The 18602-nt window shown below is 32.1% G+C and overlaps 2 protein-coding genes across 3 annotated transcripts; both read left to right on the top strand.

Moving 5' to 3' along the window:
- Positions 1 to 158: 158 nt before the first annotated feature.
- Positions 159 to 9066, top strand: LOC126706051 (zinc transporter 1-like). 2 transcript variants are annotated; one of them, XM_050405310.1, is made up of 3 exons: positions 159 to 840; positions 5420 to 5569; positions 8456 to 9066. In XM_050405310.1, exons 1-3 carry the CDS (start codon positions 247 to 249, stop codon positions 8759 to 8761), a joined length of 1050 nt encoding a protein of 349 aa, XP_050261267.1. In that variant the 5' UTR covers positions 159 to 246; the 3' UTR covers positions 8762 to 9066. The 2 variants fall into 2 exon arrangements, with proteins under 2 accessions (XP_050261267.1, XP_050261268.1); XM_050405311.1 differs by lacking the exon at positions 159 to 840 and adding an exon at positions 3523 to 4538.
- Positions 9067 to 12443: 3377 nt separating this feature from the next.
- On the top strand, positions 12444 to 16042 carry LOC126706456 (uncharacterized). The gene is made up of 3 exons (XM_050405936.1): positions 12444 to 12644; positions 13050 to 13160; positions 15607 to 16042. Exons 2-3 carry the CDS (start codon positions 13064 to 13066, stop codon positions 15858 to 15860), a joined length of 351 nt encoding a protein of 116 aa, XP_050261893.1. The 5' UTR covers positions 12444 to 12644; positions 13050 to 13063; the 3' UTR covers positions 15861 to 16042.
- Positions 16043 to 18602: the final 2560 nt, after the last annotated feature.

Here is an 18602-nt window from a genome sequence, read left to right as displayed (position 1 = left end):
ACACACTTGTCAATCCCTCGACAACTCAAAACATTCTTCAAGGAATTTCATGTCCTCATTTCTCACTCCTTAACTTTTTACCTACTTCATTCATTCATTTGACTCTCTCTCTCTCTCTCTCTCGAACTCCTAAATGTATATATTTGAATGCAAGACCTCTCATTAATCACAACTCACAACCCTACATACTCAACAAAACACACTCTTTTACTCCCTCTCTCTCTCTCTCTCTCTCTCTTTGAAACCATGAGCAAGCTCATCTTGTTTTACTTACTTCTTCTTGTTCTTCCTCTTTCGGCCTTTGCTGAATGTAGCTGTGAAACCCAACCCGAAGAAAGAAACAAAACCAAAGCTCTTAAGTTCAAGCTAGTAGCAATATGTACAATCCTAATAGCAAGTGGACTTGGTGTGTCACTCCCAATCGTAGGCAAAAAAATCCCAACTTTGAACCCTGAAAACAACATCTTCTTCATGATCAAAGCCTTTGCAGCTGGTGTGATTCTCGCAACTGGGTTTATCCACATATTACCAGACGCTTTTGAGAGCTTAACAAGTCCTTGTCTTGGCCAAAAACCTTGGGGTGATTTCCCATTCACTGGCTTTGTTGCTATGCTCTCAGCTATTGGTACCCTGATGATAGATACTTTTGCAACTGGTTACTATAAAAGATCACACTTCGTTAAAGCTAGACCTCTTAGTGGGGACGAAGAGCAGCAAGGCGAGCATGAGGGTCATGTACATGTCCACACACATAAAACTCATGGACATGCTCACGGCTCTGCATTTGTTGCTGATGATTCGGGGTCCGAGGATCTTCTTAGACATCGTGTAATATCTCAGGTAATAATGAGTCCTTAAGGGTTTTTTTCCTTTTTTTATTCCAATTTTTTCTTACTTGGATTCAAGTTTGTTGGGTGCTTGTTGATAATTGAATACACTCTCTTTGTGTCCCTTGCCTCCTCTGTTTCTTGTTGTTGTTGTTGACTTCTTCTACTTCTTCTTCTTCTGCTTCTCTCTCTCTCTCTCTCTCTCTTTTTAATGTGTTCCCCTTCCCATTCTTTGAACAAGTATAATTTTTATGCCTACAAAGAAAAAAAATCAAGTAAAAATGAAAAGAGAAATTGGTTTACAAAAATATAATTGTTCTTTATTATAATTTCAAGACATTAAAAAGTTTTTCTCTAAAGGAAATTCAAGATTTTACCAATGAGTTAGCTAAAGTTAAATAAACCAAGGAGAGAGAATTTAGTTAGCCATAAACTTCGAAATATAATTTATTTAAGATATGTTGCCTTCAGAAAAATAAGCTCTAAGAAACTATAGTAGAAAAATTGATATTTCATATATTAATTAGTTACTCTAAGTTTGAGTGTTATAAAAAATTTTATATGAATGAGATTAACATTATATACTATATATACATTTATTTTTTAGTATAAAGTTTCATAATTCTTCAAATATAATCTTTATCTTAATTTCGCAATCAAACAGTAGCGCGTGTTTTGCGCACGCCATCTAAACTAGTATCACTAAAAGTGCTATTGTATTATTATTATTATATGTTGTCCGTGGCTGTGTTGTCATTGTATTGTTGTCTCTCTTTTTCCCTAAAAAAAAAAGTATTGTTGTCGCTCTTGCCTCTCTAGTCTCTACACATACGCCTCCTCTTTATAGAATTTCCATCATCCAATATACATAGAATTACGTTCTCAATTCCAACAAAAAGATATACTTAATATCCCCTAAGTTATAAGGCCATTAATTATTATTACTCCACTTATTACTTATATATCAATCGATCTCTCTTATTCTACCAAAAAAATCGCTTTTATTCTTTTTCTTTTTCATCTTAAAAAATAAATGACATCATTTAATTTATATGCATGTCGGTAACCTTTTGTAAAAAAATAATTTAATAAGTATGAATCACAATAATTTACACCATTTTTGTCATAACTCACCTATTAATGGTAGAGTTTCGAACGGTTACTTTTACTCTACCACTCCTAACTTGTCAAGTCGAGTTGTGGAAATTATTGATGTATTAGATATTTTAAAAAGAATTATAAAGTTTACTCCTAAGACCTCCAAGAAGCTTAAATATTCTTCAGTCCTTAACTTTCTTAAACTTACCAATGTCTGCATAACCCTTTGTTTCTTTTCTAAAAAGCCAATGATTCCACACTGGACCATAGCTGGGTCCCTAGAGTCAAAATCCCCACGGTAACGCTGCACAACTTAATTGACTTAAATATTTTCTTCTTGGATATATTGACGTGTGTAAAATTGTGTGTATTACAAACTTTACCCTTTCTTTTAACTTGTGTGGACATGTTAAAAATAAATAAATAAATTATTGATTTATAAGTGTAAATTTAAGCTGATTGTATCATTTTGTATGTATAAAAACAACTACTCCCAAACGCTAATCCCAATGCTTAAAACCCAAATTTTTATAAACAACTAGGGATTCTCAACAGATTTGTAAGATTGGTTAGGTGTTGTCATTTTGGATAAAATTTTCAATTTATTATACTTTTAAATTATAATAATATTAGGCTCGTAATATTTTCATAATAATTTCACACCAAATCTAAAATGACAAGTTAATATTAATTATAATATAGCACACTACTAACATCATTTTTTTTTTTATCCATGGCAAGCTAATACTAATTATAATATAGCACATTACTAATATCACATTTTTTACTCATCGTTAAAAATTTTACCATCTAAAATTTGTTATGAAATTATTGTGTACATAACATTATCCCATCAATTATTTGATTCCCTTTTACACGGCAAAAAGAATTTAACTAAGAACCTTTTTGCTGGTAAGTTCAATTATATCAGTTCAGTAACTTCAGTTAACTCATAATGTTGTCATATAGGCATAATTACCACACACTTGTCAATCCCTACTCAATTCCAAACTTGCATCATGCAATTCCATGTTGCCATTTCTCAATTTACTCATAATGTCGCCATTTTGGCTTAATAACCTTTTTGCTTACATGCCACGTCATATTCACCGATTAATTGTAACTCTCTTTTCGTTTCATGTGTACCCTCTCTGAAAGACTGCAACCGAGTTATATTATGTATTAAAGGGTTTGATATGCCGGGTCAAGTATTTTAGTATGGGTTCCGTTAATCGTTACCCTCAAGCAATTTGTTAATAAATAATTTTAAAAAAAAATTATTTTAAATATCATAGAAAATATAAAAAGCTGTAAAGAGTTGGTTACTTTTTTTTTTTTTCTTTTTTCATACTTTTTTTTTAAATATATATATATATATATATATTCTAAACTAATGTCCTTAAAGCATTCGTTAACTTTTCTTTTTTATTATTAATGATTTTTTTACTTGAAAAAAATTTTTATAATTTTTTTATTAAAAAAATGCCAAGTCAGTATTTTATTAACCAAGTAAATAATATACTGACAGCAATTAAGAAATAGAATAATATTGCTTTTTTTAAAAACTTTTCTTTTTTAGAATACTAAATATTTTTAACACACACATGGAGAGAGGGGAAAAGGTTTTTTAAAGAAAAATGACCTAACTCTTGGATACACAGCATAGACTTTAGACCTTTTTAACTCACACTCATTTTTCAATGTAAGATTAACCTATAATTTTTCCTTTTAAAAATACTAAATATTTTTAACACATACACATAAAAAGAGGAAAGAAAGTTTTATTTTTAAACTTGAGAACTAATAGTACTCACTTAAACTTAAAAGAACCAATTACGCTCATGGAATATACTTCAATGATGAAGAATGTAGTTTCGCCTCACTTTTACTTACCTCATTCATTTGACTCTCTCACGGTCTCACTCAAACATATTTGAATGCAAAGCCTCTCGAGCCCAACTCACAACCCCACATACTCTACAAAACACTCGTAAACTCTCTCTCTCTCTCTCTCAAACCATGAGCAAGCTCATCTTGTTTTACTTCCTTCTTCTTGCTCTTCCTCTTTTGGCCTTTGCAGAATGTAGCTGTGAAACCCAACCCGAAGAAAGAAACAAAACCAAAGCTCTAAAGTTCAAGCTAGTAGCAATAAGTACAATCCTAATAGCAAGTGGACTTGGCGTGTCACTCCCAATCATAGGCAAAAAAATCCCAACTCTAAACCCTGAAAACAACATCTTCTTCATAATCAAAGCCTTTGCAGCTGGTGTGATTCTTGCAACTGGGTTTATCCACATATTACCAGACGCTTTTGAGAGCTTAACAAGTCCTTGTCTTGGCCAAAAACCTTGGGGCAATTTCCCATTCACTGGCTTTGTTGCTATGCTCTCTGCTATTGGTACCCTGATGATAGATACTTTTGCAACTAATTACTATAAAAGATCACACTTCGTTAAAGGTAGACCTCTTAGTGGGGACGAAGAGCAGCAAGGTGAGCATGAGGGTCATGTACATGTACACACACATAAGACTCATGGTCATGCTCATGGGTCTGCATTTGTTGTTGAGGATTTGGGGTCCGAGGTTCTTCTTAGATACCGAGTTATATCTCAGGTACTAAATGGGTCTTCTTCTTCTTCTTTTTTCTTTTTGTTCCAATTTTCTTAATTGGATTCAACTTTTTTGGGTGTGTTTTGATAATTGAGTACACACTCTTTGTGTCCCCTGCTTCCTCTGTTTCTTGTTCTCTTGTATTTTTATGTGTTCCCCTCCTCATTCTTTGAACAAGTATGATATTTTAAACCTACAAATAAAAATCATGTGAACTTGAAAAGAGAAATAGGTTTGAAAAAAAAAATTTTTTTAGATATATAGGATTTGTTGGACTTGTACCGTTGTTCGATAATAATTATTCTTTACTATCATTTTAATAAATTAAAAAAATATATTTATTTTAGGAGAAAGTCTAGATTTTAGCAATTGAGTTAACTAAAGTTAGAGTAAAAAAATTAGTTAGACATAAACTTCAAAATATAGTTGATTTAGATTCTTTTTAGTAAAAAATATATCATGTGTTTCCTATTTACTCTGGTGTTTTGCCAGACCTTTGTTTCCTATGTTTCTTAAAAATAATAAATCTTGAGCCAATTCCAAAATGCTATATAACTGTTTTTTTTTTTTTTCCTTGTGTTTATTACTTTATTAAGAAAAATCTCATGCTTTCTAAAGTCTTGTTGTTTTCAATGTTTTTAATCTTTATGAATGAGACAAGTTTGAATTGTACATTTGCACCTCTTCAAAACCTTTCGAAACTGTAAATGTGTCTTACCCAAAAAAAAAAAATGTAAATATGTAATGGAGTTTCCTTAGCAAAGGAAAGTAGGATTATAATATATAGTATTTCTTTTTTTCTTTTTCTTTTTTGATAAAAGGTTCGAAGAATATATAGTAATTCTTTAAAACTTAAAAAGGTTTGGACAAAATTTTGTGTATAGGTTTTGGAGTTGGGAATTGTGGTGCATTCCGTAATTATTGGCATCTCTCTTGGTGCTTCTGAAAGCCCAAAAACAATCAAGCCCCTTGTAGCAGCATTGACTTTCCATCAATTTTTTGAAGGTTTGGGTCTTGGTGGATGCATCTCTCAGGTATTATTTTTATTTCTTGTATTTGACACAATATGAATATATATATCCTTATCTGTGTAGTTGCAACACTGCACCTACCAACCAAGACAAAGAGAGAAAAATCAAATTTTAAAAAGAAAAAGGTGAACATGATCTAAATAGAAAGGAGAAAAACTAAAACTAAAATATGTGATTTTATCATTTTATTTAACGTTGTACATAATATCATATCATTTAAAATTAATCTAATTCATAAAATGACTCTCTCCATTCCAAATAAAAAGAAAAAGATAGGCACGCTTTCGTCCATAATTTTTTTTTTTTAAAATCTTGAAATAGCACAACTATTAATAATAATATTTACTAGGATAAATAATTTATTAAAGAGATCAAATTGAATAGGACAACTTTAAAGTTTAGTGAAAAAATTTGCTTTTCGCTAGCATTAATTTTTTAGAGTATTTATCTAATTCTATTGGTTCTCAAAAAGAAAATAAAAAATTACAATATGTGTAGATAATTTCAAATTAGGGATATTATGAGAATTTCCAAAAATAAGAGATTTGTCTCATGTTAATCAATTGGCTTTTAATAATTAAGGAGTTCAGCCATTTTCAATTTAAATAATATTTATTTATTAGCATCTTTTACTCTATCATATAAGTGAAACTCGTATGAAGTCTCCTTAAAACACGATGACAATTGTGATTAGCTTTTAATAGAGTAACGTTATTTTCAATTTAAATAATACTAGTTTATTAGCTTTTTGTTATCTCTAATATAAGTGAGACCCGTTTAAAGCCTTAACAAAATGACACATGTTATACACGTGTTAACAAAAGCTAGAGGAGATAGCCTTGTTATTTTATTTTTTATAAATAAATGTAGGGGATAGCCTTCACCCATATGATAGGACACATTACAACATCTTGCAATGATGTGGACGTATTTATTAGACTGTCTAATACGAGAAGTTATACCCATTGTGAGACGCAAGTAACATATACCCGTTGCAGGGTGTATTATCGGTCTAATACATACCCTCCATAATGGTCCAAATTATATTCGACTATATTATACTCCGTACTGTTTTTTTTTTTTTTTTTCTTCTAAAGCATCATATGATTCAATCACAAACGCAAGTCTACTTCAATGAAATTCACAAAGGCAGTCATTGCCGTCAATGTTGAAATCTTCTAAAGTCCTTTATTTTTTTATTTTTTTATTCATTAGGCACAAAATGTACTAATACTAGTGCCCCGTCATTTCACTTTCAAATAAAGTGAAGTGATATGATATCCAAAGTCAGTCATTGCGGTCAATGTTGATCTTTTAGTAGTTTGTGCTTGGGCCTTTGGATTATCACAACAATGGGGTCCCTTGGAAAGGACAGGATAATGGAACTTCAATTTTTTTTGAGTGAAGGATGATGAAACCTCACTGTCTAACAAAATATGGCACATTTTTTAAATGATCAGAACATTTGCGGCACTATTTTTCACAATTATTATATGAGTAGATTATAATTAGTTTTCTATCATCTTTACATCAACTAATTATTTTTTTTCTCCCACTTATAATCAGTCCCATAGTATAACTTTGAGAAATTATGCGGTAAACATTGTAAATTGTAGTCCTACAATTATTGGTATTTTTTTTTTTTTTTTGAGAAACAATTATTGGTACACTATAACATAGAAGTCTGCACTTCTTGCATATGACATGTTTCCCAGTAAAGTGGGATCCACACATCCGTGGACCATCTTGAGGTGAGATAACACATGGTGTATGCAACACAAATGTTAGTGGGTCAATAATTAAATTATTTAGATTATGAAATTTAGTATTTACAAGATGATATTGGGATATTTAGTAGTAATACTTATATATCATTTCTCACTTTTATGAGTACTTTATCAATTTGGTTATCAAATCCCATAAAAAAAAAAAAAAATTGGTTATCAAATAGGCATAACATCTTTATAAAATTAAGCTAACGGAAATCTACATAATTTCTTTTAAGTAATATTTTGAATTATTTAGTGCACTTATTGCATGAAACATGTTTTATAGTAAAGTAGGATCCACACATCCGTAGACCATCCTAAAGTGAGATAACACGTGGTGGCATGCAACACATATTAATAAGCATTGGTCAATAATTAATTTTTTTGGATTTAAGTATGAAATTTCGTAAATTTATAAGATAATATCAGGATATTTAGGAATACTTTTATAATCATTTCTTACTTTTATGAGTTCTTTTTCAATTTGGTTATTAAATAGGCATAAACATCTTTAACACTTTTTAAAACTATATCTTACAAATGCTAACTTTTTTATAATTTCTACAAAAGTTCTATAATTTAAACTTTTCTTCTTACTACAATCTTATATACTTAAAAAATGTTCTTTAAACTTAAACTTTTCAAAACAAGCTCTACTAAAATTTTGTCAAACGGATTTTTTTTTTTTTTTTAATTTTTAAATTTGCTTTTTCCCCTTAGTAAAGAGCTTTTGAAGCCTTAAAACACTTAGCAGTCCTAACACAATTAACTCAATGCAAAACACTCCCTTAATTGTAAGTAGAATCCACAAATTCATGGACCATCCTGTTGTAGAAAATTTATTGTGTATTTGATATACATTATACATAATCTCTTTCATGATATATTTCTTATAATTATCGACTATATAGGATTCACATATGTTAAAATTATAAGACGGATAATGCTTATCTGTCCTAAATGGCATTTGGTGGCTATGAAAAAGTATAAAGTAATATTTAGAAGGGATAGAAGAATTGACTAAGGGAATAGATAGAGCATTGAATCGAACTATCATTATCAATGGATGGGCACACTTGATTCCTATCTGGTCGGTGCTTGATTTCAATATTTTGTGCAGGCAAAATTCAAGTCTCGAGCCATTGCAATTATGATACTTTTTTTCTCTCTCACAACTCCATTTGGAATAACAATTGGCATGGGAATATCAAATATCTACAAGGAGAATAGCCCAACAGCATTGATTGTGGAAGGTCTGTTCAACTCTGCCTCAGCTGGGATCTTAATCTACATGGCTTTGGTCGACCTTCTTGCAGCTGATTTCATGAACCCTCGAATGCAAAGCAATTTGAGGCTCCAGCTTGGGGCTCATCTTTCACTTTTGCTGGGTTCAGGTTGTATGTCACTCCTTGCCAGATGGGCCTGAAGGCTTCACTACAACCAGTGCTAGGAGCCCAGGATAGTACTTGTAATTTATCAGTCGGATATGGTGGGGTGAGTTTGTGTTAGATAAATGGCTTTTTAATGTTCTTCCTAAGTTAAAGAAGTATACTACTTCTTTTTTGTGAGAGCCCCTTTTTAGCTTAGCGGCATAAATGGAAAATAGCAGGAATTTACAAAAATGGTGGCATGAGTTTTTGTAGAATCCTTTCATTTTTGATGTAATCAAGTAGGAATTTTGACTATCCCTAATTTACGCGTGTTTTAATCATATGAAATATTTACTAGTTATATGATTTGTTTAAATGATTTGATAAGTCATGTGGTTAAAACATGTGATAGTCATTTGAAAATGCTATATAATCCCAGCAAAAAAAAAATGCTATCTATTGATTGGAGGAGATTTCTCTAATGGTGTGTTCATTTTGCTCTAATTTAAAACTTGAATTGTTAATTTTTGAGAATTTGTAAAAATATAATTGTTTGTTTGACCAAATTATCAAGAATTACAATTCCCGTGAACATATCAATACCTATGAACACAAGAATTATGATTCCCGCATAAATTGTAGAATTACTATTGTGATACTTAAATCCAAATTTTCCCACTTTTTCTTTCTTAAAATTAATTGCATAGAGTCAATTCTAAAACAAATATTTATAATTTCACCCAAATGAAAAAAGGTTTATAAATGTTCAAGGTTGTTTTTTCAATTGAAAAAAAAATCTAGAGAGAGGGAGAGAGAGTGAGAATTAGGAGAGACAGATGGATGTCAGTCATCTACATTCATATATTCAGTTGTGATAGTTTGTTCTTTTCTTCTAGTGTTAGTTCTCTCTCTCTCTCTCTCTCTCTCTCTATATATATATATATATATATATATGTGTGTGTGTGTGTGTGTCACCGGCATTCATATATTTAGTTGTGATTATTTGTTCTTTTCTTCTAGTGTCACTTTCTTAATGGTACCACTCAAATTTAACTCAATCCGGATTTAGATTGGAGATTGAGTTCTTAATTGCCTTGTTTTATTTCAATTATCAACATGAGTTCTTAGTTTTTTTTTTGTTTCCTCTCTCTCTCTCTCTCTCTCTCTCTCTCTCTCTCTCTCTCTCTCTCTCTCTCTCTCTCTCTCTCTCTCTCTCTCTCTCTATATATATATATATATATATATATATATATATATACCTACATTCATACATTTAGTTGTGATTGTTTGTTCTTTTCTTCTAGTGTCACTTTCTTAATGGTACCACTCAAATTTAACTCAATTGGGATTTAGATTGGAGATTGAGTTCTTAGTTGCCGTGTTTTATTTCAATTATCGACATGAGTGAAGGTGGTATTTTTCATCACGGGGATTCACCCTTATGTGAGTGGGGGTTTAATTATCCCCATGAATAATATTCAAATTATTAAGAGTTCGAATTTGGTAGGGACGGGGTGTAAAACTCCTATTTTACACATTCAATAATAGATTGTCATATCGGTCTTTTATTTAATGAGAAATACACCCTACCACACCTAATAATATCTCAATTAACTCTCACTTTCATCAACATTTTTGATTTCAGAGCAAACTTAAACCCAAATCTTATTTTTTCCTATAAAAAAATAATAATAATAATCTGAAATCTCATCCTTTCCAGCATTGTTGCTCAAGTTTTAATTTTTCAAATCTAAAATCTCATCCTTTTTGCAGGTTTGCTCAAGTTTTAATTTTTCTCGATTTCTTCTTTTTCCCAAAATCGTTCTCAATTGTTACTCAATCGTTCCCATCATTCATTAGAAACTTTTAGGCTCATAATAAAATTATCAAAGAAAAAAGAAAAGTAATTAACCTGATATAGGAGACACTTAATGGATATGAAAAGAGAAGAAAAGTAATTCACTTGCTCTAACAATTAATGGATAAAACTCAATAACATGAGAAACACAAATGGAAACACAATAAACCATATAGGAGGCACTTTTATTCAACGAGACTTCAATGTAAAGGTTTCAATAGCGACTCAACCTTGACAGTGGAATATATGACTTCAATGTACATATCTATATCAATAAACACAATAAACCCATTCAATAAAAGACAAGATTCTATGTCAACTATGAACAACAAACAAATTTGTGTGCAAACACACTATCAAAATTTGAATACTGTCAAGAGAGACCTTCAAATATAGCAAATATAGCAAAATAGACCTTCAAGTGCCATATTCCACTGTCAAAGTTTGAATAGCAACTCCAGCGAATTGATGTTGCAAAAAACGAAGGTCTAGCGAGGTATGCAACGGTAAACAAAGGTCCGGCGAGGTTTGTGGCGGGAGACAAAGGAGCTGGGAAGGGAGATGAGATTTTAGGGACTCTTTTTCATATCTAGTATGATAACATGAGATAGGTTTTTTTTTTTTTTAGATGTTATTATGTGTATTAGAATGCATTGATTTTACAATGAGTTTTAAGTAAAAAGCTAATGTGGCATGTTCTTATTGGCTAGTGTAAACCAAAGGGTTTACACCCTGTCTTTATTGAATTTATTTTCAACGGTAAACAAAGGTCCGACGAGGTTTGCGGCGGGAGACAAAGGAGTTGAGAAGGGAGATGAGATTTTAGGGGCTCTTTTTCATATCTAGTATGATAACATGAGATAGGTTTTTTAATTTTTTTATAGATGTTATTATATGTATTAGAATACATTGATTTTACAATGAGTTTTAAGTAAAAAGTTAATGTGGCACGCTCTTATTGGCTAGTGTAAACCAAAGAGTTTACACCCCGTCTTTATTGAATTTATTTTCAATTATTAATTATTTTTACTTACAAAAATAATATGTATAAGATTATTTTAAACAATTGAAAATTATATTTTAAATATTCTATTTCTATAATTTGGTATAGATTCAAATTTTTTAAGCGTTGATACTCTCCATTTCTTTCAACGTAAAAATGCATTTTTGGATATTTGGTAAGATGGAAAATGCAAGTCAAAAGAAAACTTTTTTTGGGTGAAGTTTGTGTCTAGTGCCATTTTGCATTAGATATAATTTGGACATTGGACACATGTTCAAATCATAGCGTGTCCAATACAAAAAAGCATTAAGCACAAGCTATATCCAACTTTTTTTTTTTGTATATAGTTAAAAGATTCCAGCCCAAGCAAAAAACTCTTTTTTTTTTTGGAACATCACATACTCAATAAACCACTACATATAAACTCCACATCAAGAAAACAAGTCAATTTTCCTATGGACACGCATTCAAATCGTAGTGTCCAAGCATTAAGCACAAGCTACATCCAACTTTTTTTTTATATAGTTAAAAGATTCAAGCCCAAGCAAAAAACTTTTTTTTTTTTTTGGGACATCACATCCTCAATAAACCACTACATATAAACTCCACATCAAGAAAACAAGTCAATTTTCCACGAAATATTTTCTACAATATTTTTCATTGAAACAAATAGAGTTTTCTAGGACAGAAATTCTCAAAAATTTTAAGATAATTTTTTGGGGCTAAAATTCAATTTAATCCCTCCACAAATTGTCAATTCTTTTTTCTTTTCTTTTTTTGATAACTGAAAAACTTTATTGAAAACCAAACGGCGTCGTTTAATCCCTCCACAAACCGCAATTGTCAAATTAATCCCTCTTATTTTTTACTACCGATAGGCACAAAAAAACGGCGTCGTTTAAGCATTGGATTTTAGTCTTGAAAAAATCTCTGATCTGCTCTTCTTCCTCTAACACGATCAGATTCCCCAGCCTCCCTCCTTCGCTGGCGTGTCCTTCCTCCGTCGCGGCGTCCCGGCGGCTCTAACCAACTTTGCCGGAATCGAATCGGCACCAAAATCGAACTCGGAAACCTTCAAGTTCGTTTCTTTTCCACCTCATAGTGTGTTTCCGATTTCATTTTGCTGGCTCCAATTAGTATTTTAGATGTGCACACAATGTGTTCGATGAATTGCATGTACATGTTTATATGTTGAATGAGTGAGAAATTGTTAATTAAACTAATTAAGATTTGAAAAATTATTAACAAGATCTTAATTATTTGATTCTTTGAGAAATAGAAGTAAACACAATTAGTAGTTTAGAATTGCACACAACCTGTTTGATGAATTGTCTGCGTGAGTTTATTTGTTGAAAAGAGTGGGAAATGTTATTAAACTAAGGGGGACGCAAAATTTAATTCTGTTTTTTCTCTCTCTCTCTGAGTTGTATGTGGTGATTTATAGATATGGGTTGTGACATTATTGCTTGTTATTTCTTTCTAGGTTGTAGGTAAACAATGGCAGGAGTTATAAAGAAATTTTTCGTTGCATCGATGTTTATGTGGATGGCTCCTGTTGCAATTTTGTATGCTTTCAACCATAATCTGCTTCCTGGTAAGTTTGTTGTGTGTTGAACATTTAGTTCTTGAGTGCAGCTAATTTTTGAAAATGTAATTTTTTGTTATCTGTTTTGAACCCACAACATTACTCTATAGTCCTCTCCACCTTTGTGTTTTTGGATAACGTAGGGAACCTTTCTAAAGTAGAGTTCTTTGGACTCGAATCCAGCCAGTAAAACCTATGAGCAGTTAACCTCACCTGCCAAAACCAGTTGCCAGGTAATCTAGGGGCATTCACCTCTGACGGGTACCTGACCGCACTTGCCTCTCCGCTCCTTTCCTGTGGAGGAGGATGTGTAGCTTGAGCTAAAACTCATTGGAAATGTTTTTGTTATCTGCTATCTTTTATATAGTAGAATGACTAAAATTTTGTAGTGCATCTTATATGAGGTCTTGTTCTTGAGTCAGGATTGTCACTGGTTGACTTCTTTTTATTTAAGTTTTTGTTTTCCCCCCTACTTGAATTAATAGTAAACCAGTAAACCTTTTATTGACAAGTTTCCTGTGTTTTGTAAAAAGGTAAAAATTTTCTCTTCCTATCTTTTGGGAGGTTTGGAGAAAAAAGATATAATTAAAATTTTTTTTATGTCCTTGAAGATACATTGCTTAGGAAGCTTAAGAATCCCTGTAAATGAAACCTAATCAAATTGATTTTACGAATATCTTGAATATGTCTTGGGAATGTGAGCAATTTATTAACTTCAAAATAGTTTGGGGGAAAAAGAGCTTTAGTTAAGTATTCACCATTTCAGAAACATAAAGTACAGAATTTAAAAGCAGTGGTTAGTGGAAACTATATTTTGGGGCTGACTTAGTTGAAGTTGTTACATTAGGGACTGGAAGATAGTTACAAATTTTCATGCCTGATTTTTTTTTTTTATTCAATTCAAGCTATGTTTCTCTGTGCTGAAACTAGAGATTGAAGGAAAGAAACCTCCAGGCAGTTGAAGTTGAAGCCATTTTGGAACATCTTACTCTAAAGCCATTCAATTTCATTGGTTGGTTTAGGTTTATGTGATATTGTCCTGAAAGCTATTGATAAACTTACTGTTTCTGTATGAGCTTCTAGCAACAAAGTGATCACTTCTTGTTTCTTAAGAAGGTTGGATTATATAATTTCATTGAGTGCTGTGGGAATAATATGGTTTTAAAATGTCTTGGGTACAAATTGTAGCCTAACCAATAGAAGATAGAAAAGGGAAAATAATTAATATTTTCCAAAATGCAAAAAAAAATCTATGCACCTTTTCCATTGTTCTTTTAATCAATTGGGGAGAGAGAGAGAGAGAGAGAGCACATATTTACCCTAAAGTTGCCAGTATATCCTGTTTTTAGAGTAATGTAGAAGGTTTCTACTTTCTCATTTTTTACCAACTAGATACATGCTTTAATAGTTTCGGGTAGTTTCATAACTTATGAACTAAGATGTGCCTTGTAGAGAATAAGTCAAAAGTTTAGTTGTCCATATCGTGGGCAACTGTATCTGAACTTCATTTCTTGGAGCTCTTATGAAACTACCTAAATAATATTTTGGGCTGTATCTGCTCGTCTATGTATAAATTAGTGAAAATAGATTCTTTCAATCTTCACAATTCAACTTTCATAATCAGCTCCAACATATAGTGGTGACAAATGTCCTGGTGTGTTTCACAGTATTCCATTAATGCCTTAGTGGGCAATAAAATGAATGTGCAGCCATGCGACTTTATTGTTCCATGTTATGGTTCATGTATAGCACGCGTTTGTAGTGAATCATTAATGCCTGATGTAGACAGGAAGTGCATCAGGATTAAGAAAACTTTCCTTATGAAATTGTAAGAGCAATTAGGCCAATGACTCTCTCTCTCTCTCTGTCTCTCTCTCATCAAAGTCAGATTATGAAGCACACACACCCACAGTAAGTGGATAAAGTCTATCAAGTAGGACGTAGTTGATCTCAAAACCAAGGATTGCAATCCCAAAAAAAAAAAAAAAGTATCAATGGGATGGACATCTTGTAAAAGCAACATCTAGGAGATACTTTTTGGTAACATCTTGTTCAGACCCTTGATTTGGCTTTGCTTTTCCCTGCAATTACACCAACAGAAAAAATGCTAAAGACAGTGATTGATGCAAGCCTTGTATTTAAACAGTCTTTTAAAGGCAGTGCAGAGCCTCCTTCAGGAAAGTTGCAACTCTGTTCTTGTGATCAATCGCTAAAGAATATTGCAAAGCTGGAATATTGTGTGGCAAATGCTAGCTGTTTTTCCAAACAAAACTTAAATGTTTGTTTGGATGAAGTTTCTTCTCTTTGTTTTCTGGGAGGAAAATGTCATTTTTCTTATTAATTTTCTGTATGCTCTGCTTATCAGATTCTATGCTAAGATTTGGGAGGGAGCTATTCAATTTCTTTAACCTTTACAATTGGATGACCTCAATTAGCATTTACTCATCTTGAACAGGTTCAGCCAATTTGTCTCCCTATTCTATGACACTGGTGAGTGGCTTCCTTGCTGTCATATCGGTTAATGTGGTTATTGCCTTTTATATTTATATGGCGATGAAGGAACCTTCAGATAAACATGAGCCAGATCCTGCATTTCTTGCTGAAGCCAAAGCTAGTGTCAATCAGTCTACAAGTCAAGCCGAAGCTAGTGTCAATCAGTCTACAAGTCAAGCTGAAGATTCTTCCCATTCCTTAAAGAAAAAAGAGTAGATTAAATTCAAGCCTTTCTCATGTATCAAAAAGAAGTAAAATGTGGAGAAAACTTGCTGGTTAGATAGTAGTGAAGATCCGAGAGATAAAATTGTCCTAATGTCTGGTGTTTGATTATTTTTCCTCTTTTGTTACACTCAAGTTTTGATGTGAATGCTATGAGTTTCCTGTGGATTATCGTACTCTCTCTCTCTGTGTGTTATTTTACTCGATTTTATGAGTCTATTCCTGTTTATAAAGGGATGAAATGAAAAGAAGGGGAATTTTTTTCCCCATGTATGTTGGGAGTTAATAAAAGAGGTAACATTTTTTTTTTTTTTTGGTAGAGAAGGAAATGTACTTCTGCTAAAATGGCATCATACTTCATATTTCTTCTAATAAAAGAAAGATGATGAAAAACGTTTCTTTATTGTCCACTTTTGGAATGAATCATTATGAATGTATACAAATAAGTGGAAAATAATGGAGTTAATCAAAAAAAAAAAAAAAAGTGGAATATAATGGAATGAGACTTCTGTTTTAGTCAATATATTTCTTTCTACAAAAGTAACAAAACTCCCCAAACAAAGAGAATATATAAAATTTCCTTTAAAATCCGTTCTCTTTCATTCCCTTTCCTCTTCTTACACCCACCCTCCTCACCTCAAAATACCTAAGGTGTTTTGCAATGTTTCATTTTATGAAAGGCAGTCTACTGAATATTCCTGGGCCTTTCATGTCTTACAGCTAAAATGAAAAATCTTAAATAACGGAAGAAAATAAAATACTAGGGACAGCCATCCTCCCTAAATATACATACATAACTTCATCACCAAAAAAAGCCTTGGGAAGAACAGCATTAACAAAGGAGTATCATGAGGTCTGTCTATTTTCAATCACTAATAATAACAAAGGAGCATCACTGATTGGAATATGACTTTTTTGTATCATTTTTAAAAATTATTATGTTTTCTTTCTTTTTCTTTTTTTCTTTTTTTGTTTTTTTTTTTGAGAAGAACTATTCCCACTAGTTAAAAATGTGTTTTTAAAGAAAAATATTAAGGAGGTATTTTACTATATTAGTTCAATAAAATTCTACCGTATTTACCTCAAAACCAAAAACTATATTTTAATAAGCTTGCAATAACAAGCTAAATTCAAATGCTCTTCCCTTCAACTCCAAGGGGTTGGCTTTAATAATATCTAAGGTCTAATAAATCCATGAATTCCTAGATTCAAAACTTTTAGCCAACATATTGGGGCAACCTCCAAGGAATTTTTCTCTATAATAACCTAGTGTGTGGAATTGGAAAATTGCACAAACCCAAGAAAAAACAAGGAATTGTAAAATCTCATCTCTATATTGATTTTAAAGTGTTAGAAATTAAAAAAAAAAAAAATCATAATTTATTAGAGTAATAAATCGAAATAACAAGCCCATCCCATGGAACCAGACCATGGGCCTTTTGTGAATATAAAAGAGATTGAGGTACCATGAACAAAGGGCAAAAATCTAACAGTAAAAGGAAAGGAAGAAGGAGCCTTGAATAAGGTACAAATGACCCAATAAAAATGGTTGCAAGGGAAGGGGTTATTGAACGAGACTAGTATGGCAAGTTCGAGGGTCCATTGGGATGAACGGTCATAGAGGACCCAGTTCCTTAGTGGAAGAACTCGAAGGGACAAATGATCCCACCATAGCAAAATTAGATCTGGAAAAGTCTTAGAATCCCAAGGAGAAAAGAATAGCATGCGAGAACTAGCCAACCAATGAAGAAGAAAGCCAAGGAACTTCGGCTATAAGAAAACCATGAAATAGTAAAACACCCCAGTGACTTTCATGGCTTATTCAATCAAAGGAGTATCTATAGCATATGTAGGTAAGAAAACTAAAGATTGTGAAGTCACTTTCACAACCTAGTAGATTCGTAACGTTGCCTTCACAACACAGCAGAAAGTCCTACACCCTGGTGACCTCGAAAATTGCACAGAGGAATTTTCCATTAGAGGAACGTACCAAAGGTGCTTTTCTAGAGGAAGTTTACAAAGATAATGAAATAAGAATGAAATGAGGAAAAAAAAAACCTTCGGAGGCAAGCCTCCCAAGGATGAATAGTAGAACCAAGAAATAAAGAACGTAGTATCCAAGAAATAGGAGGAAAAATACTTGACTTCTAAGACCTGCACAGTATTAAGAAAAAGAAGCAAGCAACACCAAACTAGGTTGAGGTCCTTAGGAAGAAAATATTGTAGGAATAGAAATCCCTACTTATAGAAATATCTAGGGGCTTCACATTGATCTGAGGTCCTAGATCTCACAAGTCTTGTAAAGTCTCAAGGACCTACTTAAATCCGTGAAGTTTGGGATTTAGAAGCTTTATGGCTTTTTCTCCGAGAGGAATTATGCATGAGTTTTATTGCTAACTAATATAATTTATAAAGACTCTCTAAGAAAGAGAAGCTTTGTAGAAAAGAAAATCTATGCTTATAGAATGTGTATTTGGGAAAACCACATTGATTTAGGATTCCAAGTCTCACAAGTCTTGTGGACCCTAAACAGTTTATTGAATTATGTGGAACTTGGGGTTTAAAGGTCTTGTGGCTCTCTACCTTGGGAACCAATATTATGGGTTTCCTGATTTAAAGGTCTTATGGCTCTATGAACTAGCATTTTGGGTTTCATATATAGATAGTAAAATTCATTAAAGTACTTATTTTCTCTCTAACTTTCTTAGTTCTTTTTATATGCATATATGTATTGTT

The sequence above is a fragment of the Quercus robur genome, chromosome 11 (assembly GCF_932294415.1).
Source record: "Quercus robur chromosome 11, dhQueRobu3.1, whole genome shotgun sequence".
In the NCBI taxonomy this organism is placed as follows: domain Eukaryota; kingdom Viridiplantae; phylum Streptophyta; class Magnoliopsida; order Fagales; family Fagaceae; genus Quercus; species Quercus robur.
This window is presented reverse-complemented; position numbering and strand designations above follow the sequence as displayed.